We start from the raw sequence: 25,741 nt of genomic DNA on the forward strand, positions 1-25,741 counted from the left end.
CTTGTGCTCTGGAGTGAGGCTGTCTAGGTTCGGTCCCCATCCTGACCTAGCCGCTTAGTCCTGTGTTTCTCCAGGAGCAGAACATATGCTCCTCCGCTCCAGGTCTCCTCCTCCTTCCTGGATGGCAGAACAATAGTGCCTAGCAGCAACCTTCCTTACACACAGCGCAGAGGACCCAGTTAGGGGAAGGACTTGGCCGAGGTCATGGACAGATCAAGGCCTTGGCAGCCTGGTCCCCATCCCTGGTTCTTGCTCACGGTGAGATAAAAGCCAGAGCTCACTTCTGCACAACTCTTGACCAAGCCAACCAGGAAAGCCCCGACCTGCACTAGGACCCTGAGCTGACCTGAACCTGACCTTGACTCTCACTCTCACTTCAATCCTAACCCCTAACCCTAACCTGACACTGACCCTGACTCTGACCTTGACCCTAACCCTGAACTTATTCCTTCCCCAGTGCCCACAGGAGGGCAGTCCCTGCCATTCGCTGACCCCACAGTAAGCAGCCATCCCTCTGGGAGCCCCGACAGGCGTGGCCATGTGGCCCTCACTCAGGTCCCTGCTCGGGTTACATAGCGTTGCTCAGACTGCTCTCTCACCCCCCACCCCGACTCCTTCCAGCATCTCTGGGGCTGCAGTGGGCAAAGGGCCGCCCAGACTGTGCACTAGCTCCCAGCACCCTCAGGGGTTACTTGGTCAGAACTCGGATCCGCTCCCCATTCTCTCGGCCTAGCATGCACAGTGAGCCGTGTGCCTGGCGAACTGGGGGGAAGCAGGCACCCACCAGTCACACACCAGTAACGTGATGAGGCCAGGGAAGGGGCCCTGGAGAAGGGCTGGGGAACAGGGAGACTCCTGCCCCGGGACACGGGGCTTCATGAGAGCTGGGCCTGCGAGGATGGAGCAGCCTGGGACCCAGTGGAACTGGAGAAGGACATTTCTAGGGGACAGAACAAGGAGGGGCAGGAGCTGGAGAGCAGGAGGTGGCAGCAGATAGGTTTGACTGTTGAAGGGAAGTAAAGGGTGGGGGGGAAGCAGGGGTTGAGAGGTTGCATGAGCGACTGCATGCAGGACCAGGACTGCATTGGGGGAGAAAAGTGGGGGGTTGGGCCGTGTGACTCGGACACATCTGCTCACTGAGAGGCCATTTAATAACTCTCAGGTGTCTCTGTCTTTCTCAGCCCCAAGTCCAGGTCCTTGAGGGCAGGGCCAGTGTGGCTCTTTGTGGCCTGTCAGAACGCCGTCAGTGAAAAGCATCTCCCCTGGCCTCTCTCCTCTCTGGCCCTGGTGATCATGAAGTCCTGATTGAGATTGACTGTGAAGAATTTTACCACTTCCTCACGATCACTGCTGAAAGCAGAATTCTCATCCTGGAGAAGAGATGGGGACCAGAAAGACAGAGCGCAGAGGCTGCTTTTGACATCATCCGTATCACCCGAGGCGCTAGAGTTCCTGGTTCCCAACCAGACTCACAGAGTGGATACCAGTGCTCTCACTGCAGCGAAGGGGCTCCTGCAGCAGCCGGGGGAGGCCATCACTGGAGCGGGGACTCGCCTGCCCGCAGGTGGCCATCTCCATCAGCCTCCCCAGGCACCCACACGGCAGGGGGTTACCTGGCTCCAGGTATCTCTTCTGTAAATGAAGAACTGACCTCAGCTGTCAATTCGCTCACTGTCTAATTCGAAGGCCCCTGCTGGCTTTATGGTTGTGCTGAAAGGGTCTGACACAACAGCCCGAGCTGCCCCGGGAATCTCCTGAAGCCCTGTCCAGGGGCCCCAGTTCAGTAGGTGTTGGGGAGGCCCAGCAAGAGGATGGGTGAAAGGTCCTGGTGAATCTGCACTGCGGTGAGCGTGCACTGATCCTGATGGAGCCAGGGAGTGTGCGGTGCTCTCTGGAGTGAGGCTGCGGCATCGCACCAACTCAGGGCTGCCCTTGGGCAAGGCTGTTGTCACTTGTTAAGGGACAAGAACTACCTGACAACTGTTGGAGAGCTGCCATAGTCCTGGGTGAGGTGCATGCCCACGGCAGCCTGGATATCCTTACCCTTCCTCAGTTCAACCCTCTTCCAGGGACTCTGCGGGGACACCACAGGAGTGTCTGGCAAAACCAGAGCCCAGGACCTTCCTCCATTCAAGCTGCCACATTTGGCGGAACAGCCAGGGAAAGCTCACCCCCGCCCCTTCCTCTGGAGGCGGCAGTGCATGGAGGCAGCTGAGTCTCTCCACTCAATGCCCCACAGTATCTCTGAGGGTCCTTGGATTGCCCCCTGCTAAGTCCTTGGGGATTCGGCCTTGGGCCCAGGCTTTCTTGGAGCCTCCCTCAGGGTTTTTTTTATGGAAGGCACACCCAGAGCCAAGATGTATGACCCAATTTTCTTACAGTCCAAGGCATGGGCCTGGCAGCTAGGCCCAGCTTGTCCTCCAGGGCTACGCCCCTGCATAAATCCACCCTCTCCCCATGCTTTGCCCTTGGACCACTTCAGAACACAGTCACCCTGCCTACCGTCACACATCTCCTGTTAGGGCAGGGGGAGCCCCTGCAGGCCACCTGCCCCAAACTCCTCCATGTGGGGAGGAGAAACTGAGGCCCGGCAGGGATGAAGCTGCCCCAAGACCCAGTTCTGTGTTTTTTGGTTCCACATTAGAACCACTATTTAAATAAAGTCCTCCCCTCCCAAAGGCAAAGGAGCTCCCAATGCCTCCCTCCCCAACTCCTGTTGGGGTCCTGAGCCAGAGGTGCTTATCGGTCAGGGCATAGGCCAACCTCGTGCCTCCGTTGTCCCTCCTGCACGCAGGCCCACAGAGGTCATAGGTGTGTAATTCCCTTGGCACCTGCTGGCAGTGAGGCAAGAAAGGTGTTTCCTCCCCTGCCCCCAGCCTGCTCCAGCATGGCCATGATATGCGGACTGTAGTTCAGAGACCCCCAAGCCCACGCTCTCAATTGCATACCCAGCAAGGGGAAGGGCCTTGCCAGAGGCCATCCAGCAGGTCAGGGCGGAGGTGGAGCTGTTCCTGCCTTGCAGCCCTGAGAGGCCAGCTCTGCCCTGGGGCAGTCGGGAAGAAGGCAGGTCCACAGGAGACAACTCATGGGAAAAAAAGCCCAATAAACGGAGCTGTCACTAGCAGCTTGGCGCCTCTGACCAGGAGAGGAGAAATGGAATGACACCACCCGAGACATAAGAACTTCAGTTACAGCCCAACAGACCAAAGTCAGACTTACGGAAGGACGCCAGAAGTCAGCAAGATGGATGGAAGGCCCTTTACAGACCATGTAGTCCACCATTTTACAGATGGCAACACTGAGGCCCAGAGAGGCTCAATAACTTGGAGGCAAGGATGAGGCAAGGAGAGGCCAGGAGCTCCTTGCCCCCAGTCCATGAGCTGCTGCTGGTCAAGAAGGTCATCCAAGGCTGGCCTAGAGAGTGGCAGGGGGAGGGGAAACCACCAGCTCTGGGGCCACACCCATCACCCTCACCCTCCTCCCAGTCAGGACAGCAGCAGCATCTCCCTGCGAGAAATTAAATGCTCATCTCCCCCAAGAGCCACCTCCAGGGCTCATCCTGCCTTCTGTCCTGTGGGCCACAAGGGCCAGAGTGGGCCACGCTCACTCCACGGGAATTCCACGGCAGCCCCTCTCAGCTCTGCAGTTTGTCCAGGAGAAGTTGAGCTACCACGGCTCCCTGGAGTTCTAGCGGCTGGGCAAGCGATGCAGCCTCATGTCCTCCTTCTGGATGTGCTCGTAACAGGACTGGCGGGAGAGAGGTGAGGCTGAAGCCAGCTGGCCTGCCCGCTTCAGCCACATGCACAGGCTCTAGGGCCTGACACTGGGGTGCACCCACCTCCCGGGCCTGGACCACTGTGTCTCCAACTCAGCCCTCAGCCACAGTCTGCAAGGAAATGGCTCCTTCCCTCTCCTATTGTGCTCAGGGATGCAGCCTGGAACACACTCAGCCCTGGGGATCCGAGGGCCGGGATGCACTGTGCCCACCTCCCCCCACCCAGCTCCTTTTAACAAGGGCAAGAGCAGTGGCTCTGTGAGGACCCTTCCCATGGAGACACACAGAAGCTGTGAATTTGAGCTCATCCCCGTGATGGTGTCTGGGGTGAAAGGGGTCTGCCCCAGTGGCCAGGGCATTTCTGCCTGGCCCACCGCCTCTGTCCCTCACCTCCAGGGCCGTGAGCAAGAAGTCATACAGGCCTCCTGTGTGGATAGGGGCCATCATATCACGGATCAGGTGGATCTCGGCTCCCAGGTGCTGGATTCTGGAGAACCACCGCCACCACAACGAGAGGGAAGAGGGGACCTATCAGGGACAGGCATCCAGCAGCCGGGAAGGAGCTCTGGCCTGGGTGGCTGGACACCTGGTCCCTGCTCTGAGTTTGGCACCCACAGGACCCTGGGTGGGCCTCTCTGGGCCTCAGCTTCCCCATGTGTACCAAGAAAGGCTGTGTCCATAAACCCCCATGTTCAAAGACTTTGGAGTATGTCTTGGTTGGGGGTGGGCAGGGTGGGAAGGGAACCTCCGGCAGCCCACCCCCAGCTGGGGCTTACTGGGCACGCGACACCACGTAGATGAGCAGCGGCAGCAGGTCGTCCATGGGCAGCTTGTGCTCCTGGCCGAGCATCCGCGACACAGTGGCCTCAATTTCCCCGTATGTCCTCTCCAGCACCTCCAGCTTCTCCCGGGGGTCCACCGTGGTGCTGCAGCAGGGTAGCCGGCTCCAGATCAAGGCCCTCAGGTTCAGTCCCAACCAGGGGCCCCAACACTCCTGCCACCCACACCCACCCTCCCTGGGGTGTGGACTCACATCATCTTCTGCAGACATTCCGTGGCTGACAGGAAGCACTTGTCTCTGACTAGGGAGTATCTCTGCGTGGTTGGGGGAGTGGGTTAGATGAGGCCGCAGCCCCCCAGCTCCGTCACCTCCTCTTTCCCAGGGTCAGGGCTGGCCCCCGAGCCCCTCACCACCCACCCCCTTCCCCATCACTGGCTTCAGGACAGCTCTGCCCAGAGGGTTGAGTGACCCAGGGAAGGTCACAGATCCACTGTAAGCCTCAGTCTACTCAACTGTAAAGTGGGGTAAATGGTCTCCAGGAGGCTGGGAGGATCAAAATGGAAAAAGAAGATAAGAATCGTAACAGCCAATGGTCACTGGGTGCCACCCAGTTCTATGTCAATGGTTCTTGAGCCCCAGGGCTTGTTGAAACACAAATTCCAAGTTCACTCCCTGAGTTTCTGACTCAGTAGGTCTGGGATGGGTTCAAGAAGCTGCTTTTCTAACAGGCTCCCAGACAACGCGGATGCTGCCGATCCAGCAAACACACAGAACCAACAACGCCCCTCGTGTTCTGGCCCACATCACCCGACAACAACCACAGGAGGTAGTGCTAGTACGCATCAGGGACTACTTCCACAGATGGGAAAGCTGAGGCACGGAGATCAAGCATCTCACCCAAGGTCGTACAGCCAGTACAAGGGTGGAACCTAAGCTTGAACCTGGTCACTGTGGCTGTACACTCATCCACATGGGAAATCAGAACAGTGCAGAAAGCCTGCCATATCCTCCCTCACCCGCCTATGCAGCTTCTGACCAGTGACCATGAGGCAGAGAGCTGCTCGGAAGCCTGGGCAAACCTGGGGGCCCAGCTCAGGCTCAGACCTCCCTCTCCTGGGCAGGTAATGGGCCCACACTCTCACCTGATTGGTCGTCAGCGTGAGGTCCTTGAGGGGCCACAGGTGCCTGAAATTAAAGCAAGGTGGGAAGCTCTGCCAGGACCAGGGTGCGGGGTCTGAGGTCAGAGGGCAAATTCCCTGCACCTCCATGTCCCCCAGGAGGGTTGAGCAGGGGAGAGGGGCAGGGGATGCACAATGGCATCTGGGAACGCTTGTGTGAAGCCCAGGCAAGAGGAGGGCAGGAGGGATTCCCTGAGAGGGCAGCCCTCCATGCAGCCCCAAAGCACGAGTGGGACTGGAACACAATGAGGAGACAGAGGGGCAGTGCTGCAGGCCAGGGGACCCTCCTGGGCAAAGTCCTGGGGGTCAGGCCAGAGAGCTCAGTGGTAGAGACTGCTCCAGGGGCTCAGTGAGCAGGCCCAGGCTGGCGAGAAGTAGGGATGCCACGCAAGGCAAGTAGAGCCAATGGAGCAGGGAGACCAGCATGGAGGAGGCGGCACTGAGGCAGCAGGAGGGGTGGGGAGGAGGGACTCTTGCAAAGCCATGGACAACCAGGTCTCTGGGCTGGTGCCTGGTCAGATACAGGAAACATTCACCACATCGGAAGGGGAAACAAGGTTTTTCGGCAGGAAGGGGAATGGGAAGCGCCATCACCTTGAGACAAAGGAAACCAGGTGTGGGAGGAGAGAGTGCGTTCATGCCCTCAACACTGGTAGTATCAATGGATCAAAGGGGCATTGAAGGAGAAAGAACATTTTGATGACTGAGGGCGGAAGGGAGGCTCTAACCTACTTCCGGAACAGTCCTCAGTTTCCCCTTGAGGATCTCCCCTCTCCCACTCTCAGTCCAAGAGCTGGGAGCAGGCGACCTTGCCCCAGCCCCAGTGGTAGACATTGAGGCCAGCCTGGCCAATCTGGGCCACAGCCAGCATTCAGGGGCACATTCAAGACCCCAGCCAAGCCAGGGAGGAACTTCAGAGGCTCTGCTGGAGCTGCTGGGAAGGAGACACCAGCTCCCTGTGGGGCCTGAGCTGGGAGAATATAAACCTCGAGTGGCTGGTACCATATTTGTCGCCATACGGGGGAGCCAGAGAGCCCAACAGAGAATGAGAGAAGTTGCTTCCTTTATCATGCAACTGGACACCCAGATCCAGCCACACCTGAATCTAGCCACACCTTAGAACTTCATGGGTACACGAGCCAATTAACCTCCCCGCTTTTTTGCTGAAGACAATTTGGGTTTGTACCCTCTGCTACACAAGAACTCTGGCAATCGTGGCATGGTAGGGAGGCTTACTTCTGTACATCCAGGAACTCAAGCAGCTTGGTGTCGGGGAAGAGGCTAAGGTTGGCAATGCCCTGGCTGTAGAGGCTGTCCTCCCTCTCATGAAGAAGCAGGTAGAGAGTGAAGAGCTCCGAGTAGAAGCTGGGCAGGACAAGGGGTAGCATCAATCTGTGCACCTGCAGGTCCCTGAGTGAGAGCCACCAGGACAGGTCAGGGTCAGCAGGGTGGGCTTGGGGATCTACTTGGGCTGCCCCTCAAAGAGTCCACAGAACTCCTCGTCCCACCACAGTGTTCCTGCCTCCAGCCTCCTCCATCCCGGAGAAAACTCTTCCCAGTCTGTTCTCAGTCATTTCACAACCAATTGTCATCTGTGACTACCTCACACTCTCACTTGACTTTGAGAACCAATAGGGCAGCTGAGGCAGAATTTTGATCCCCATTTAATTGAAAGGAAAACCAGGGCCTTGATAGATGAGTGACCTGCAGCAAAGCTCTCAGCAGCCGTTCCAAGCTAGTCCAGTTCTGCCTCCTAGTTTTCTGTGCTTCCTAGGACTCAGGGGGAAGTTCTCCCTAATGTCTAACCCCATTTCCCATGCCTCCTGCAATGCAGTAACAGAAAGACCTCTCTGATCAGGATCTCTGGGCCTGGAATCTGAAGGCAAATTGTAAGGTTTGGTCTCGGGGGACTGGGGAGACAGATTTAATGACCCACTTAATTCCTGCTCTGTGTGACCTCAGGCTCAGCCCCTGCCAGGCCTCAGTTTCCACATTTGTGCACAGGGAGAAGGAGGTGCCTGAGGCAGTGCTCACCCTCCATACACCCAAGAGATGAGGGTGGGATAACACGTTTAGAACAAAGATGCACTTGATGCACTGTGGCAGTGCCCCTCCCCAGGTTGCTCAAGGAAGAGAGGTCATGGATCATTCTGATTCTTGAATGGTCAATGAGCAATATTTGGTCAATAGCATGAACCCCTAACACTTCCCAAGAAATACCCTTTTCCCCCGAAGGAGGGCCCAGAAGCAAAGGTATACGGACTCCCAGGACCCGAGCCTGGCTGCTTTCACCAGGGCAGAGAACCCCACAGACCTAATGGGGGCAGTCACCTTGTCTCTGCATCTTGATCTTCCTCTGGGACCTGGCCCTTGCACTGTAAGGCAACCTGCAGCAGACCCCTGCAAACCAAAGGGAGGGGCAGCGTGGCTGCCATCTCCCACAGGATGGGAGTCACCAAAGGCCAGACAGGTGGGCTCCACCCCCAGAACCATGGAGCCTGAGGACTGCAGAGCCCAGTGGCCCAAACCCCAGCAGTGAGGAGGTTGGGAGTACGGGATGTCTGCCTGAGTGTCCTGGAACCCTACCACAGCACTAACTGCAGCATCTAAGGTTTCAGTTTATAGCGTTTGACGAGGTCACAGCTCAGCTGGGACAGGACGGGAAATGGTGTCTGAGCCCAGGTCAGGCTCCATTTGCAGTGGGGTTAGAGTTCTCCTGGGGTCAGGGCTAGCCCAGGGCCTGGCTGGGGCTTGGACTCTGGCTGCAGTCAGGCCTTGCTATCACCTCCCCACCCTCTAACCCCTATGCTCACCAGCTGCATATTAACCAACCCACCCTCTGTTTCTTTCTCAATCCAGACCCAAGGCAAAGGCACCCCTCCTACCCAGGGCACCAGGCAGAGCTGATGCTTGGCAAGGGGAGAGCTTCCCCCACACCCCGCCCTGCGGTCACAGTGCAGTGCTTGTCCCCATGTACCACCAAGCTCACCTGTAGGCGGCCCAGAGTTCCTGGGCGTGCTGCTTCACCTCCTCCTGCGCCAGCCCCTGCAGGTGCTTGTTGGCCCCAATGCCTGAGTATGTGGCCTGGAAGGTCAGCATCAGAGTCCGGAGCAGCTTTCCCAGGGGATGCAGAGAGTTGCTCAGGGCCTAGGCAGGTGCAAAGGCAACAAAGAGATACTCAGCACCGTGGGCTGGAGCACAGCATGCCCACGCAGGACCCCACTTCTTCAGTGGGAGCACCGAGGCACTCTCAGCAAGGGCCCACAGGCAGGCCTGTCCCCTCTGGTCAGCACCCTCCCCTGGAGCCCTTACCTTCCTGAGGCACTGCTGCAGGGCCTCGGGCGCCCGGTGCTGCAGCAGCTCCTCCAGGATGTCCTCCATTCTGCCTGCGTGGTCCTCGGGGTGGGTCCTGGGGCACCACACACACACACGTCTCTCACCCACGCCCAGGCCTGCCCTCTCTGGGAAGCCTTCCTCCCCTGGCCCACTCAGAGACCCACTGACCCCAACGCTGAGCTCTGGATGCCCTATGGGTACCCACGCCCACGCATGCCTGGGCCTCACCTCTCGCAGCACAGGTACTCCTGGGACTTGCGCAGCTCCCTTGAGCTCTGCACGTGGAAGCCCAGCAGGGCCTCCTGCAGGTCTCCAGGGCAGCCGGCTTGAACAAAGTCCTGGAAGGGGCCATAGACGCCCTGCCAGCGGCTCTGCACGGGGAAGACGCCCAGGCCCAGCTGCCTGCGATGGAGGCAGTGGGGGACATGGATAGGGATGGAGCCATGCTGGGCAGGACCCTGATCAGCCCTTGGAGAGGTGGGGATATCCAGCCTGGCCCAGAGTCAGGGCCCAGGTGGGGTGGGTGGAGTGGGGGATGCAGAGTGGCCTGACCTCCAAGGCTCCAGGAGGAGAAACGGGAGGCAGAGAAGGGTCAGAGAGAATCTACTCCACGGTAGAGAAAAGAGACAGGGGCACACAGAGCACTGGAAAAGAAACAGAAAGAGCTGGAGAGCTGAAGGCCAAGTCCAGAGAGTGGGGTCTTGGCCTAAGAGAGACCAGGGCCCAAATCCCAGGATGCCCTCGCCACGGGACCCCGCTCTCCCTCCTACCACACCTGGGTCCTTCCTGAGCTTGATCCTGTCTCAGCCAATAGGCTTAGGGGTCTGGCCGTGTGTGTGTCTGGTGCAGTGTCTAATGGAGCACTGCTCTCCCATGTCACGCTCATAGATTTTCCTACACCTGCACCCGACCCGGGCTCACACCCCTAGGGTTTGCCATCCACTTCTAGCTCCTGCTGTCAGGGAAAAGAAACACGCAGGGACAATGTGTCAAGTAAACAACATGTGAAATGCTGGCTGGCACCATTAGAACCACCACCCACACCTCAAAAGACATAGTAAGAGGCACCACTTGAACAATGGTTTTCCAAGGAAGAACTCTGTCCCCATAGGGAAGAAGTCCATCCTCTTCTCAAATACCCCACGATAGGGACAGTGATTCCACTTAGTAAGTTTCCTTCTTTACCCTGGCTGCCAGGGAACTCAGAGCCAGGCTAATGCTTGATTATAAGGCCTATCTGCACCTCCCTTTCTTGTAAGCTCAACTCACACTTTAATTTTCTATCTTATTCTTGTTTGTTTTGTTTCATAAACTGTCTTGTACCCTTCCTAGAATAAAAGCAGGGTCTAAGCAAAGCCTACACATAGTATTTGTCTCCAGTTTTGTGGCATATGGAGTTACCGTCACATAGCCCTTAATTCCAAGAGTCTCTGACAAGGGCTATGTGACCTGAGCTCTCTGAACTCTCCAAAAAGCTAAGAGGAGGTACAGAAAAGCCGTTCTAATGAGACCTGAGTCTTTAGGGTAGAAACATAGACACACACAGACACACCCCCCAGAAAGGCTTCAGAATACACAGGCCAGACGGTCAGTCTCTCACCTCTTGCGGGTACTGCCTGGATCTGGAGGGAGGGCAGCTGTGTCCAGCACACCCTGGGTATGCAGTCCTCTCCCTGCCCCACTGCCAAAAGAGCCCTCCAGGGTGAAGCCATTAGGGAAGGTGACCTTGCCCTGGAAGCCGGGAGACAGATGCAGGGATGTCTGTCCATCTGTCTGTCCAGCTGCCCTTCCATCCCATCATGACAGGCCTCATGCTTGTCCATCCCGGGTCACAGAGGCTAGAAACTGATGGATGGCCTTCCCACCATCCATTCAATCTGCCCCACCCCAAGGGGCTCATAATCCTCCACCCCTGCAGGAGCCCCTGCCTGTGCCCTCCACCAAGGGGCTCATCTCTGAGGCAGGAAACGGCAAAGGAGACAGAGAAGGGACTCACAGGTCAGAGTGGGGAGGACCACCACCGGGTCCAGAAGTAGGCAGAGGCCTCGGGAGGACATGAGGCATTACCGGCCTTGAGGAGGGGCAATTCCTTGCTGCATGCGGCTGTTCCATTCACAGCATTCCTAGTCTCCATCCACTAGATGCCATAGTACCCCCCAGTCAAACAGCCCCCACATTTCCAAAGGCCCCAGCAGGGATACAGAGGGATACCTTCTGTGAGGTCAGCTCAGGCAGAAACATACTGAAGGACAATGCCTCCAGGGGCACCTGCCCAAGGCACTGATGGTGGTGGTGGAGGGGGTGGATCCCTCTCTTGGGGGCCAGGAGGGGACACAGCCAGGAGACCACCAGCACCCTCTGCACCCAAGGCAAGCCTACCTATCCCCTCTTGACTCACACCCGATCAAATCATACCTCCGCAGCAGGGAATCGTCACTGTATCCACCCCCTAGATGTAGTGGAGATGGGAGAGGCCCTCCCTTACCTGCTCCACCTACCCTCAGCCCTAAATCCAAGCAGGGAGATTACAGGCCCCAGCCAAGGTCTCAGCAGGGAGTGGAATAAGGTCTCTGTGGCTCTCACCTTCCCCACGAAGGTCAGGTCCCTGGCGAAGGTGCCCTCATACAAGGAGTCATCTTCAGAGAGAAGGATCCCTGGGCCCTAGGGAAGGAAGCGGGGAGGGTAGGAGCAGTGGGTTAGGAAGGGCCAGAAGACTGGCGGTGGGGAGGGGAGGTGGGCAGTGACCCATGGGCAGAAGGGTCCTGAGCCCTGCCATACCTCCCAGGACTGTGCCTAGGTGGGATGCCAGCCCCTGGCCTTCTGAGCACTGAGCACAAGGCCCATGGACCTCGACCCTGGGTTACCTTGACCGACACCCTGGGACCTGGCTCCTCCCCTCCAGCAGCCTCGCTCAAGAAGCCTCCTGGGGGACCCTTCCTTCCCATCTACAGCTCAGGAAGTACTGGGCTTTTCCTGAACCATCCCCACTTCCCTGTCACTGACCCTGGGGACCGTGGAGCTGATCAGGCTCCTGTGCTGCACTGGCTGCCAGGAAGCTCAGAACCAAATGGGATACAATTCGTGTTCTACTTATTTCTGAATCTATCTTATGTGCCTATTCTTACCTTTTCTTCCTCCTTCAATCCTTTCCAGGACAAAGTATAGATAAACAAACAAGCCACAATATCAGTAACAGCCATCAGGCCAGAGCCGCACTATGTGCCAAGCACCTGGCAGGGTGTGGGTGAGGCAGGTGAGGGCTATGCCCGGGCACGGGAGACCTGCACTCAACAGAATGCGACAGTGGGCAGGTTCTCTGACCTCTCTGAGCCTCACGTTTATCACTTTTACACTAGAGACAATAACATGACCCCAGGGCTACTGGGAGGATCCCATGAGATCATGTTGGGAGGCTTAGCCCAGAGCTAGACACCCAGTTAGGGGTCTATAAACATGGGTGGTAGAGGCTGCTGGCATCCTCATTACTATGCACTTCATTGTTGCTATTTTAGTGAGTCGTTATGATAAGTAGTTCACCTGAGCTGCTGATGGGAAAACTGAGGCTGGGAGGGGCAGGGACTTGGCCAAGGCCAGGGTAGGTAGGTGGCAGAACTGGATTCCTGCCCAGGTTCTGGCTCCCTCCAGCACGTCGGAACCCCGCTTCCTGCTCCATCCACCCCTGACCAGTCTCAGTTCAGCTTTGGAGCCCCCAGAGCAGGGAAAGGGTAGCTCAGGACACACGTGGGTCACTGCACTCACCACTATCTTGTCTGCCTGGAAGGTCCCCTGGTAGCAGACACCCGCCTGGGTGACCACGACCCCTGGGCCATGGCGCTGGTCAGCCTGCCACATGCCAATATAGCGCTCACCCCTGGGGGAGGAGAGAGTAGGGCCAGAGTTGGATCAGAATTGTTCCCATGCACCTTCTGTGTGTTCTGCTGGCATGGGACTGGGGTGGGGGCAGGGGTCAGATAAGGAGCAATGACATGGCCTGAATCCACTCAAGTCAGACATAGGGCAGGTGAGGTGAGGACCTGCAGGAGGAACGAGGGTGGAGGAGGAAGGGAGCTTGCCTGGGGGAAGGCATCCTGGCAGGCTTCCCGGAAGAGGTGGCAGGAAGGACAGATGGAGTAAGTAAGGGTGCCATTTAACATATGCAAAGCCATTGAGGCAGGAGTGTACGATAGATACGTGGGGGCGTTCAGTGGTCTAAAAGGCTAGGGGGTACACAGGTGGCATGGCAGGCATGAGGTCAGAGGAGCAGGCAAGGCCTCAAATGTCAGGCCAAGGACACTGGGCTCTGTCTCAGCCCAGAGAGCCTGGAAGGGCTGTGATCCTTTGATAGGACCAGATCAGGGGGCCAGAAACTCCTCTCTGAAAGCGCAGGGAGGGGCCAGAGTTGGGGGGGCTCCTGCAGTCAAGGTCGGGGTCCCTCATCCTGAGCCTCAGCAACAACCGAGGGAATGGAAAGAAAGTGAGGGGCTTCAGAGAGACTCTGGGGGACAGACAGAACGGACCCAGTGACGACAGGGAACCCGGGCCCTGAGGCATTTGGCCTGTGAGGCCCCTCTGCCCCTCAATCCTGGTGCGGGGCTGCAGAGCACTCGCCTGTCGCCGTCGTCCTGGACGCCATAGCCACTCCTCTGGCCCCTCTCCCAGTGGCCCGTGTACCTGCAGGGCTGAGGGGTCTGCGGGGTGCTCTCAAGGACCCCAAATCCATGCCGCAGGCCTTCCTGAAAGTAGCCCTTGTACACCTCGCTGGTGCTGTACCTGCGGAGGGTCACCAATGGCTGGCCCTGCCTCCCAGAGGACGAGCCTGTCCCACGAGCCTGTCCTACCATCAGGCCAAGGGTCACTTACTCACAGATACCATAGCCGCACATGCTGCCTTCCCGCCAGTGGCACTTGTAACAGTCAAACTTATCCTCGGAGGCCTGGGGCACCAGGCGGATGCCAAAGCTGTCAGTGTGGGTGGGCAGGGAGGGAAGTCAGCACTGGGGCCACAGCCCTGGCCCAAGACACCTGTCACACCCCCTCCATGCCCAGGAGTGTCCCTGCTCTTCCAAGGGGCCTTCTCAGACGATGGGGAGAATCTGAGAGGTGCTGAGCCCCATCTTGTTCCCAAGGGCCCCTCAGGACACCTCATCTCCACCCCAACCCCCATGCACTCTGGGAGGGCCTTCTGGCCCTGGACCACTCCCTCCATGACCTGCCCCCCTCCTCAGGCCTAGTTTCCCCTTTAGGACAATGAGTGGAGCTGGACCACATGGCCTCCAAGTTTCTGCTTGAGGTTTGGGAGTGTAGGATGGGGCCCAGCTGGTGACAGTGGAGAGGGGTGGAAACCACTCCCTGCCTGCCCACCACACAGTCCTGTGTCAGCCCCAGCCTTACCCGTGCTCCAGGCCCTGGCAGAAGTCCCCCACGTGATTCCGCCCGTCTGGCCACTTCAGGGTTCCCCTGTAACACAGTCGAGGTCCACGGGCATCAGGTCCATGGGCATCAGACCTACCAGACCTTCAACACACACAAGACCCCCAGCCAACCTCCGCCGCAGACTCTCTCCGAGGCCTCGATCCCCCTTGGACTGGACTCTCTGCCCCAACTCGGTCTTCTTCTCCGAGCTTTATGACCCCACATGGGCTCTCAGCCCTTCCCTACTCCTGGCACAATGGCCCCAGCAGCCTCACAGAGTGTGCTCCACACCCAGCAGGGAGAGATCTGGAAGCATCCAGGTTGCCTTTTTCCCTTGACCAACAGGAAGCTCAGAGCTAACCTTCAAGCTCAAGCCAAGTGCTAGTTAGTGGGGTTTCTACCGTCCTTGTCTCCTCTTCTGACACAGCATTGCTTTTTCTGTGTTTTTGTTCACAAGCTTCCTCAAGCCCTTTCTGGAAGCAGGCAGGGTATCAGAAACGAGTGGAATGCTTGCAAGCGTAACCTTGGCGAGTCCTTTCTGCTTTCTGGGCCTTGGTTTCGCCAGCTGTAGCACAAGTTGGGGCCATGTTCTTCAAAAGCCTATCTGCCTGTGGGGTCGTGTCGACCTGCAACTGAGGCCAGGTTCACCCTAGAACCTGCCCTGAGGCCTGGGGAAAGTCATGCCAGTCTCTGGGCCTCAGCTTCTGCACCTATCACCTAAAGGGGGTGATAACACTCCCCCAGAGCATTCTTGTAAGGACTGATGAAGACAGAATGTCTGCAAAACATTTCTACCACCACCAGACAATGCTATGTAGACATGAGAGTTTTCTTCCACCCGCCTGAGAACAGAATGGTGACCGTGGGCCCTGCAGGTCAGCTTCCTGATGACTGCCCCACGCTCGGTAGCCTCACTGCCATCAAGACTGTATCTGGCACAAACCTACAGTGGGCCAGGTCCTGTCCAAGAGGACTTAAGAGAGACTGTGGGGGACAAACAGATTTCACCACAGGCGGGTAACAGCCTTTGGTTCATGCCCCGAGGCAATTAGGTCCATACGGGTCCTGTCTGCCCCTCGGACTCCCAGGAGGATCCCTGCCTTGCTTGGCCCAGAGCCTCCTCGGTCACTCACTTGCCATGGGGCCTGCCACCGTACCACTCGCCCTCATAGGTGGCCTGGCTGAAGCGGCCCTCCGCACGGAAGGTGTATGCTCCACAGCGGCAGGTGGGGGGTTCAGAAGGCTCCAGGCCCGCCCCCAGCACCGGGAAGTCCTTCTTCCCACGCAAGGTCTGGCACACAGCCTGGGTGACCTTCCGCTGCCAGGCCACCTGCGGGGGTACAGGGAAACACAGGACAGGCCACTGTTGCTGGAGGCAGCCCCTCTAGGAAGCCTCCTGGGGCGGCATCAGGTATCACCCTACCCACACCCACTCTTATCACTTGCAGGGACCTCCAACGGCTCCCGTGCTGCTCCCTGGGGCCTCACTCAGACCTGAATACTTGTTTGCAGCTTCGGGCCTGCCCAGAGAGGCCAAACAGAACCTTCGAACAGGCCCCAACCCTGGCTTCACAGAGAAAAACACGTGTTCTCGTCGGCATTCTGATGCCTGAGCCTAGGCTGACCCCTGACTCACTCTGACCATGACTCCAGGGGCTTGACATTCCCAACGAGCCTCCCCTTACCCTCCTGTCGCCTTCCCTCACTCCCCTGACCCCACTCCCCGGACTCACAGTCCGCCCACACTCACCCGGCCCTGTGGGTCCTTGGAGCACAAGGAGAACTCTTCCTCAGGCGTGAGGAGGTGAAACATGCACCTAGACAGATGGAGCCAATGAGTGGGCTCCCGCTCTGTCCAGGAGGGTGCCGAGGGAGGGCCCAAGTCAGAGCCCCGGGGTGGGCAGGTTACACGGGGTAGAGGGAGGGAAGGCCTGGGGTGTCACTGGATGGGGGTGCTCACCCGTCCTGCCCAGGTTCCACCCACACCAGCTTCAGATCAAAGGTGTGGACACTGTGGCCCTGGAAGAAAAGGGGGCACAGGTGGGCAAGACGCTCACCTATTCTCTGGTCTGGCCTTGCTCCCAAGCAGCAGCTCGCTGGCACACCGCTGGGTGTCCCCAGCATGCTCAGTGCGGCACGCCCAGCACTGAGTCCCACACCACCCCTGCCGGCTCCCCATCTCCAGGGCAGGTCCTCCACCTCCCTTCCCACCCGAGGGCCTGGCCAGACACCCAGGACAAGCCTCCCGCACCCCCGACATTCTGCTCCATCAGGGCCCCCAGAGTGGTCTTCTGGAAATGCAGCATGGATCTTGTTAGCCCCTGCTGGAAACCTCTCTAAGGTCCCTACGGCTGAGCCTGACCCCTGAGACCACACAGACCACTCCCCTCCACTGCCTGGGCCTCCTCCAGTTTGCCACAAATTCTCCTCAGCCTGAACCTTTGCATGTGCTCTTCCTTCTACTTGGAATGTCATCCCTGCTCTGAGAGATAGACCAAACCTCCCTTCCTCTGGAAGCTTTTGCGGAGTGACCTTTCACCTGGCAACAGACACAGGTGGAAGCGGCGCCAGGCCCAGGCCTGAGGGGGAGGAGGAGTGTGCCAGACACGGGCCAGGACAAGAGAGGGTCCAGCACAGACAACAGGACGTGCCAAGGTCCAGAGGTGGGAAAGGGCTCAGCACCTTTTAGTGACAGTATCTCGTCAGCATACCTGGAGCACAGAGGGTGAAATTGGGAGTGGAGGGAAACTCAAACTGAATCAAAACCCCAAAACCAGGCTTCAGGAGACACAGGTTTGGATGGGCAAGTAGCATCCCTTCTAGGCCTCAGCCTCCCTATCTGCAGGGGAGCTCCAGGCTGACACTCTAGGGGGATACAGAAGGCAGTGCTCTGGCTATCACAGCGGCAATATAAGTTCAGGGGGAACTAGGCACAGCCAAGGTTATGGGCCACATAACAAATCCCAAACCCTAGTACTGGCTCCCTCCTGACTTCTGTAATGCCGAGAGCCCGGGCACTGCTGCTACATGGAACTCCTCTCTAGAAGCCTTGCATGTGCCCTGAATGGTTCACGCAGCCCTCCTCAGCCACTACGGGCCACTTATGACCGTTGTCTGAGGTTCCTCTCCTGTTGGAGGAAGACAACTAGGAGTTGTCTGCCATCTGCTGAAGCACAAACTGACAAGTGTCCCACTTTACAGGTAAGGAAACTGAGGGGAAGACATTTAACAGGGATACCAGCTGTGGAGAGTTGAGACTGGAAGAGCCCTGCTCCATAGCCCACACTCCTTCAGGGATGGCTCCACCTGCTGCCCCCACCCTAGCACTCTGCCTTTCTGCCCCCATCACCTCCCCAGGCCCAAGTTCTTGCTCCCAGCCACATGTCTCTTTCCTACTCCTTTTTTCAACCAGCCCTCAGACCCCCACTGTGACCCCACGACCTCTGGCCAGCCCCACCCTACCTGTAGCAGGACAAGGGCATCATCAAAGAGCAGCACACGCTCTGCCCTCAGCGGGGTGACCGTCACAGGTATGTCCTGGCTGTCTTGCAAGAGTCGGTGAGCGGGGGTACAGAGCACATCCTGGTGAGGCGAGGAGGGAGGTGCAAGGCTCAGGGACCTCTGTCCTGGATGCTGCTGGCCACTCCACGGCCCGCCTCTGCCCCAGGCACCTCCCCCAACACTCTGAGCATCTCCTGGAGGCTCCCAGGTCAGCGATGGGCACTGGGGCTCCAAGGCGGGGGGGTTCATTCCTGGCTATACCCAGAAGGACAGCACAACTTCTCTTGAAGCCTTACTTTGTCCTCCTCCAACCCATCTCAGGCCACGGCCCCAGTCAAGCCCCCATCAACTTTCACCCAGGGTTCTACAACCCCTGCCTCTCTCTGGCAATTCCTGTCCCCTTCACTTGTCCTCCTAATTCTCTGCTGCACTGGGCCCCAAGCCTGTCACGTCCTGTGAGAGCACAGGGGACTTTCCCTCCTGCAGGGGCAATACGGGCAGTGACTCGGGGGTGCAATCATTCAGTGACATCCCAGGAGACAGGGTCAATTCTGCTGACCACGCTTCCCCAGAGCCAGAAGCTCACAGCCCAGCCCAGGAGGTGCTCAGCAAATGGGTGAGGATGGCTGGACAGGGGAACGTCACAGACACCTGCTTTAGCCACTGCCCCCCGACCCAGGTGGGGAAGCTGAGGCATGGAGCAGGCAGCAGGCAGCTCAAGCTACCCAACGGGCCCCTGCCGGATGGCAACCCCTTCCCTCACTGCCCCTCAGGCCTCGAACTCACCCGCAGCCGGCTGCTCAGAGTGTGCCAGAGGGCCTGCGTGGCCATGGCCTGCTCCAGCTCCTGCCTCATGAAGGACTGCAAGTTCCCAAAGACGGTGGCTGCATGCACCAACAGCTCCCGGGTGGGGTGACTCTGTAGGGGGACAGAGCAGCCGGGGTGGGGTATTATCAGAATCCTCTCCCACCCTGTGATGACTGCCCCAGCCCTGGCCTGGCCCCAGCCGGTCAGGAGGTCTGGGTCTAAGTCTAAGTTTTCCCTTTTCTCCCTGCCGGCCCCTCCTCTGGCAGTAGGAGGATGCTTCCAGGGGATTTAGGACCATTCGATGACTCCCCCAGCTGGGGCTGGGCCATGTGTCCTCACACCCAGTACATGATTCTACATTTGTTCTCTGGGTCTCTGCTGGCTCCACCAGGGCAGGGCCATGTACCTCAGATACCCCAGGGCAAGGACATATCCCTTCAACCCCCCCAGAGCAAGACCATGTCCCCAAGGCATGGCCAGGTCCTTCTCAAACCAGGGTTCCTGAGTAGGCAGGTTCCCTGAGCCAGAGGCCTGTTTCTCCCATCCCTCAGCTTCCCCACGGGAGACAGGCCTGATAACCAGCAATTACCCCCTACTCCCCATCACCCCTGCTACCTACCTCCCCGACAGTGTCCGTGAGGCTCAGCAGGAGGAGCACGCACTGCTGCACATGATGGGTGAGTGGCTGGCGGAGAGCCTGGACCAGCGCGGTGCCCACCGAGCCCTCTGAGCTCATGCCCGACAGGAACTGCTGCAGCGCCTTCCGCTGGCCCTGCCAGTACTCGCTGAGCGGAGGGAGGGCCGCACACCCCTTCACTCTCCCCTCCTCTGTTCCCACACCTGCCACCATTGCCCCCTTGCCCTGGCTAATCTCTCAGATCCCAGGACAGTCCCAGACCCCAAACCTCTCTCCCATCAGAAAAACAGTGGCTGAGTGACCCTGTTGGAGATTCGGTAGCAGTATCTCAGAGATGAAAGCGCACCCTGAGTAGCAATTAGGAATGCTCCCCCACCCCAGGGTCACTCCCGTGAGTTGGTATATGGATTCTGCTCACAGCCTCACTAGGCTTCCCTCCCTCTCTTCAGTGTGAAGCAGCATGCAATTGCTAGAGCCAGGATTGCTCAGGATGAGTCCCGGGCCGTGACACTCACTGCTCTGGGGACGTGGCTTCCCCAAGCCCTCCCTCCCAGACACCCCCAACTCAGAGGCCCACTGCAGTATTCCATGCTCACCTCCTCCTCTTTACTGCCTTCTGAAAGGCCTGCACTGCCACACAGCTTGTGTAGGACTCGATGTACCTGTAGGTAGCACAGGGGACACCCAGCAAGCCCAACGCTCAGCTCCAGACCCAAGCCCCTGCCCTTCTGGTGTCCCCAGATCCCACCCACTGAGTGGCTGCAGCCCTGAGGGCCTGGCTCTGGGCACTGGTGACCTTGAGTCTTAACTGACCCAACTAGACAATTCTAACTCAAAGTCTCTTTTCCCTGGGAGGCCACCAGGCTCAGATCTGGGGTGCCTGAGCCTGTCACCAGGCTAACATCCAAACCCAGGGCTGAACCCAAACCTTTGCCAAAGCCCTGACCCACGTGAGTCCCAGTGCCGGCCCCAGCCCCGCTTCGGCTATCTTACTCCAGGTGGACTTGCAAGACACGGTCAGCGCTGTGCAGCAGCAGCAGGGATTCCAGACTGATGGAGTCCGGGTGGCGCAGCCTCTCCTGCAGTGAGTGCAGGCTTTCCTCCGTCACCTCCCACAGCTGCTGGGAGCTCCTGTGCAGCTGCTGCAGGAGCTGTAGGCACTCTCTGCCCCAGGGATCTGAGGGCTCTGGAGCTGGGGCAGGAGCACAAGCACACTGTGAGGGGAACAGGGCCGCTCCACCTTCCAGGGAGCACGCAGAGGCCCTGGGTGGTCACCGGAGGGGCAGCAGCACCCCTAGCCCTGGAGCTGCAGCTAGGGTCTCACATCCCTGGGGTCCTTGGGACAGAACTGGAAGCCCATGTGCCCCCTTGAGCTCAGCAAGGGATGGGCAGGCTACAGCAGTGGGCAGCACCCTTGTGGATTCAACAGGGGCACGTGTCCACCTCCTCACTAAACAGGGACAGCACTGATGACCTAGGGCCACCAAGTACAAGAATCCCCCCTGAGCTTCAGAGCTTCCTCAGGTCCAGAATGTGAAGCCCATAGGGTCCTGTAGTCTCCTGCCATTCACAGATGCACCAACAGAGCCCCCAAGAGGAAGGCACCTGCCCAAGGTCATTTTGTAAACCGGGCATCCTGCCTTCCAGTCATGCCCTGGGTGAAAGCAAGATGAGAATTCAGGCAGAGAATCCAGGCCTGTGCCCTGGGAGGGATGGAACATCGTCTCCGTTCACAGAAGGTCTGGGCTAGAATGGGGTTCACAGCCTGGTTCCCTGGGGTCCCTTTGAGAAGGAAGCAGCCAGCAACTGGGGGTGAGGGCCCTGGATCCATCCGAAGACACCCACACCAAACGTCACCGCTCCCATTTGCAGCGGAGAAAGCTGTAGCTCAGAAGGTCCAACAGGGAGGACTCCTGTCCCTAGGACGGTTCCTGCATCCCCCACCCTCCCCTCAACTCACCGGCCTCCAGAAGGGGCTGCAGGACAAAGCTGTTGATGCGTGCGAGTGTGGCTGAGAAGACCTCCTCCAGCCGCAGCAGGGCTGCCTCCTCAGGGCTGCACATGGCCAGGGTGCCAGACTCAGGGCCTGAGAACCAAGCAAGATTAGAGCGAATAGCAGCCATGGGAGCAGGGTGCCCTCTCAGGCTATATGCCCAAAAGGCCCATGACCACCCTACCTCAGAACTGAGCAAGGAGCCCATGTCACCCCAAAGGGGAGTTTCTGAACTGGCCAGTGACCCCTGCTCATGCTCCACTTGGGCCCAGCTGAGGGGAGCCTGAAGGAGTGGGAAAGAGGACTCAGAACTGCCAAGGGAAGCATCTATTTTTTACCCAAAAGGCAGATGCTCCTTAAGCCCTCTGGCCTGCTCATTCCTCTGCTCAAACACCCACCATGGCTCCCAAGAGCTCAGAGTAACATCTAGTAGTGCTCCAACCTAGTCCTCTCTCCACTGACTCTCTGGAAACAAGGACATACTCTCGGAGGAGCACAGCCTTTATCTCAAGGCCATGGCTCAGGACTCCCTGTCACCCAATAGGGCTATGTAGGAGGGGTCTGGGAGAAGTGGGAAATATCCTGCTGGAGCCATGAAGGATGGGCAAGAAATAAAGAGGCAGAGAGGAGGACAAGGCATGCAGGTGGGGGAACCATGAGAGCAAAGGCTCATGGGCATGAAGGCCCAGGCTCTGCAGGTGGCCCACCAAGAGCTCCCTAAGTGGCTAACAGAGAAGCCATGGAGGGCCTCAGAGTGGGGGAGTGATGGGATTCAAAGTCAGACTTGGGGACATGGACTTGGTGACAGTTTCAGAGGAGATGATACCAAGCCATGAGAGGGTGAGGTGAGTGTGGGCAGGAGCCAGACACTTCATGCCCCCCTGCAAGCTGCAGGACGGGTTCTACTCCAGAGGTGGGAGCCATGGGGGTGGGCAGGTCTTTGGACCTCCTTCCCTGGAGAGCGGGACCCTCCAAGAAAGCAGGATCACCTGAGAACGCAGCCTCCTGACTGGAGGGAGGGGGAGCAAGGGGCCTGGGTTCGAACCCATCCCCATAGCCAGGCTGCATCCTCCAATCAGACACAGCCCTCTCCTACCAGACCTGGCAAAGGAGGTCATCTGCCCAGATTACGTGACTGTACGTCTCAGGGTTGAGACTTAGAGAGTCTTTTAACCCCAGACCCTCAGACTCGGCCTCTCTCCGACTCTGACACTCTGAGGCTCTGAGTTGGTTGACCTCGGTGGGGCTGTAGACATAATATGAGGAGATACAGACAGACCCAAAGGATCAAATGAGAAGGGGTATCATCCCTCCCCACCCAACCCCAAAGACACCAAAGGGCATTCCAGGCTCCTGACAGAGCCTACAATTCCCAGAGAATTGGCTCTGGGGCAGAGTGAGATGAGTGCCTCAGATCTCTGGCCAAGGGCCCAGGCCCAGGACATTCCTGCCCCACCTTTCCTGCTGTTGTTGCTTCAGGAGGGCGAGGCCTTGGGAGGGAGAAGCAGGAAGGAGAAATGGCTGGACACCCAACTGCAGGCTTCTCTTTCTGCTGGCCCCCTGCAGCAGCCCCAGCCCCCTGTGGAGGACTGGGGTAGGGTTGCTCCAAGTCAGCTCAGAATACCAGGACAACACAGCCAAGGAGTCAGAGGTACAGCAAGTGCGGCCTGGGCCCATCTGACCCTCACCCATATCTCCAGAAACTGGTGGAATGGAAAGACCCTTTGGGAAGTGACCTTTCCACCCTCAGCTGGCAGTCTGTCGGGGTCTGAGCTGAGAGGTGAGGACACCAGCTAAAGGTGGAGGGGGGAGGGTGCAGCCAGGATGGGAGGTACAGACTAGGAACCAGATCAGGGTGAGCTGGGGACCTGCAGCAGATAACTCACTGTTGGGAGGCCTTGCACATCAGATCCCCGACACTTACCTGGGGCCCACCCCAACCAATGCCACACCCAGGGCACTCCTCTCCCCCTTAGGCTTCCTCCCCTTGCCCCCATGGGGCTGGCAGAAGCTCCCCTACCCTGGACCCATGGCTCACACCTCAGTAGCTCCCACAGGACCCCCTTCTGACCTCTGCCCAGCTATTCGGCCCTGGCCATGCCCCAGCTTATCCAGATCCCTGCTCTTCTCTGGGCTTCAATCACCTCCTCTGTGAAATGAAGGTCTGACTAAATCACAGCTTTTCAAACTATTTTAGTCCTCCCTAAAAAGCATAAACCGGTGGAGGGGAGCTCCTCTGGGTATGGGGACCTGCTCTTCAGTCTCCCTTATCTCTCAGTGCAGCCTGGGGCCCCTGACGATGAGTCTTACCGACACAAACTGGCAACACTGGCAACACAGACTGGCCAGGTCTGTGGCCCCAAAAGGATCTCTAACCCTAGGAAACCGAGTCACACTGCCCAGAGGAAAGGCCAGAGGTTAAACATGGCTGGTGAGATGGCGGGTGGGGAGAAGACTGCAGTTGAGGCTAGACATCTGGTCTGGTTGGCCCCGAGAGCCTCCGCTCCCAGGCTAGGGAGTTCTGGGGCTTCATCCCGCAGGCAGTGAGGAGAGTGTGAGGGCAGGGGCCAGGCCAGGCGTGAGTGCGCCTGAGTGTGTATACTGGCGAGGGAGGAGGAAGAGGTGCTGAACCTAACACCACAGGGACCCTGCAGGAGTCTCCCCTTTCAAACCCCAGTCCCACCTCCAACCCACTCCTCTCTGGTTAAGGGCATGGCTTCCTCACGCTCTCACTCCATCCAGCTCGAAGGTTCCTTAGTAGTAGACTGCACATGATGTACATATGGGGAAACTGAGGCCCAGAAGGGCATGGGAGGGCCCAGAAACACTAACTGTAGAGCGTGTACAGGGTTCAGACCCAGGCCTCTGGCTCCCAGTCCCACCAAGCTCACCTGAAAGGCTGCCACAGCAAGTACCTAGGCTTCCCAGGCAGGCTTCATGTTCACCATGGGGCGGGGTGAGCACAGACTGGCTAGTCTTGGCGTGTCCAGGTGAGTCAGCTGCCAGTCCCCGTGGCAATCTAACCAGCCGCCAGACCTGCTCTCTCTCTCACGCGCTCTCTCTCGCGCTCTCTCTCTTTCTCTCTCTTGCATTCTAGGCCTCTGTCCACGCTGGGTCCCTCTCTCCCTTGCCTCCTCCAAGGCCTGGCCCTTCAGGCCCCTGGGCCACACCCTGTCATGGTATTCACTCTGTTATTTCCTGGTCTGGACAGGCAAGGAAGTGCTGCTTGCTGTGGAGGCTTTTTCCTGGGCTGCCTTGGAACCCCTTTGATCATCCAGCAGACTCAGTGGTAGGCAGAGGAGGGAGGGGCTGCCCAAGGGAGGGGGCGCTGAACTGTCACAGCTGACGGGTCCCAGCCTCCACCTGGGCCTCTCCCCCCACCCTACCCCGGCACCCTTCCTCTGCCCTTCCGTGGCTCCAGGCTTCTTGTCCTAGACCCCACCCCCCACCTTCCCAATCTCTCTGGTCGCTTTTTTCACAGCTTTCCTTCCTCTTCCTAAGTAGTCACCGGAATTTCCCAAACATGGGATCCACTTCCCACCACCAGGCATTTGCCCATGCCTTCTCACTGCTAGCAATACTAGCCGGCGTCACCTCCTCCTGGCAGTCTCTCAGGCTGGCTGAGGCCCCGCGGGGCCACCCCACAGCCCAGGCCAAGCCCCTGGGCACTGCCCACGTGTTTGTCTGCCCTCATGTCAGGCACGGGCCCAGGGAGGCTGTCCCGTGGTGACAGGGTGACCAAGGGGCAGGGAGGACGAAGCTGAACCCCGCTGGGAGGGAGGGACCTTCGGACAAACTCGGACGGCCCGGGTGTGAGTGCTGCCAGGGACCGAGGAGTCGTGGAGGGGCGGCGCGCGGCGGCCCGAGGGGACGCGGAGACTAAAGTCCCACCTGGAGCGAGGAGGGGCGGGGAGCAGAAGGGCTCTACCCCAGACCCGAGACCTCCAGCCCTCCCTTACCTGTGCGGCGCGGGGTCCCATGCCGGGAAAGCCGCCGCGGTAGCTCTCTCGCGGACGCCCGCCCCACGTCGGCCCCGCCCCTGCAGGCCCCACCCCGAAGGCCACTCCACCCCCACCCCCCCGTCCCCGCCTCGCCTCCGGGTACCGGGTACCGCTCCGAGTCAAGGGCGGGGGCCTGCCTGGAAGTAGGCGGGGCTTGGCGTCCATCTGCCCCGTGCACTAGGGCTCTCCTGAAGTCTCAGTCTGCTGTGTTCCGGGGTCTGAAGTCTCCTGGGACACGGTGGGGGGCTGGGAGAAGGAGGAGAGGAGGTGGGAGCTTGACCCGCCCTTCGCTCCCCCCAACACACACACGCACACGCTCT

General features: G+C 58.7%; 1 protein-coding gene across 1 annotated transcript; it reads right to left on the minus strand.

Annotated features, from left to right (window-relative positions):
* Positions 1–1,037: 1,037 nt before the first annotated feature.
* On the minus strand, positions 1,038–25,436 carry ALS2CL (ALS2 C-terminal like). The gene is made up of 26 exons (XM_082663133.1): positions 25,380–25,436; positions 21,388–21,513; positions 20,421–20,619; positions 20,024–20,089; positions 19,410–19,575; positions 18,770–18,901; positions 17,945–18,064; positions 16,443–16,501; positions 16,233–16,299; positions 15,616–15,812; positions 14,462–14,527; positions 13,931–14,029; positions 13,679–13,840; positions 12,830–12,941; positions 11,654–11,731; positions 10,671–10,801; positions 9,299–9,472; positions 9,047–9,143; positions 8,724–8,881; positions 8,066–8,134; positions 6,971–7,144; positions 5,699–5,741; positions 4,809–4,870; positions 4,552–4,701; positions 4,166–4,262; positions 1,038–3,747 (listed from the first exon to the last, which is right to left on the minus strand). The coding sequence occupies exons 2-26, from the start codon at positions 21,488–21,490 to the stop codon at positions 3,688–3,690; spliced, it is 2,841 nt and encodes a 946-aa protein (XP_082519259.1). The 5' UTR covers positions 21,491–21,513; positions 25,380–25,436; the 3' UTR covers positions 1,038–3,687.
* Between the last annotated feature and the right edge of the window lie 305 nt (positions 25,437–25,741).

This window comes from Grampus griseus (genome assembly GCF_964374135.1).
Source record: "Grampus griseus genome assembly, chromosome: 10".
NCBI classification, from domain to species: Eukaryota; Metazoa; Chordata; class Mammalia; order Artiodactyla; family Delphinidae; genus Grampus; species Grampus griseus.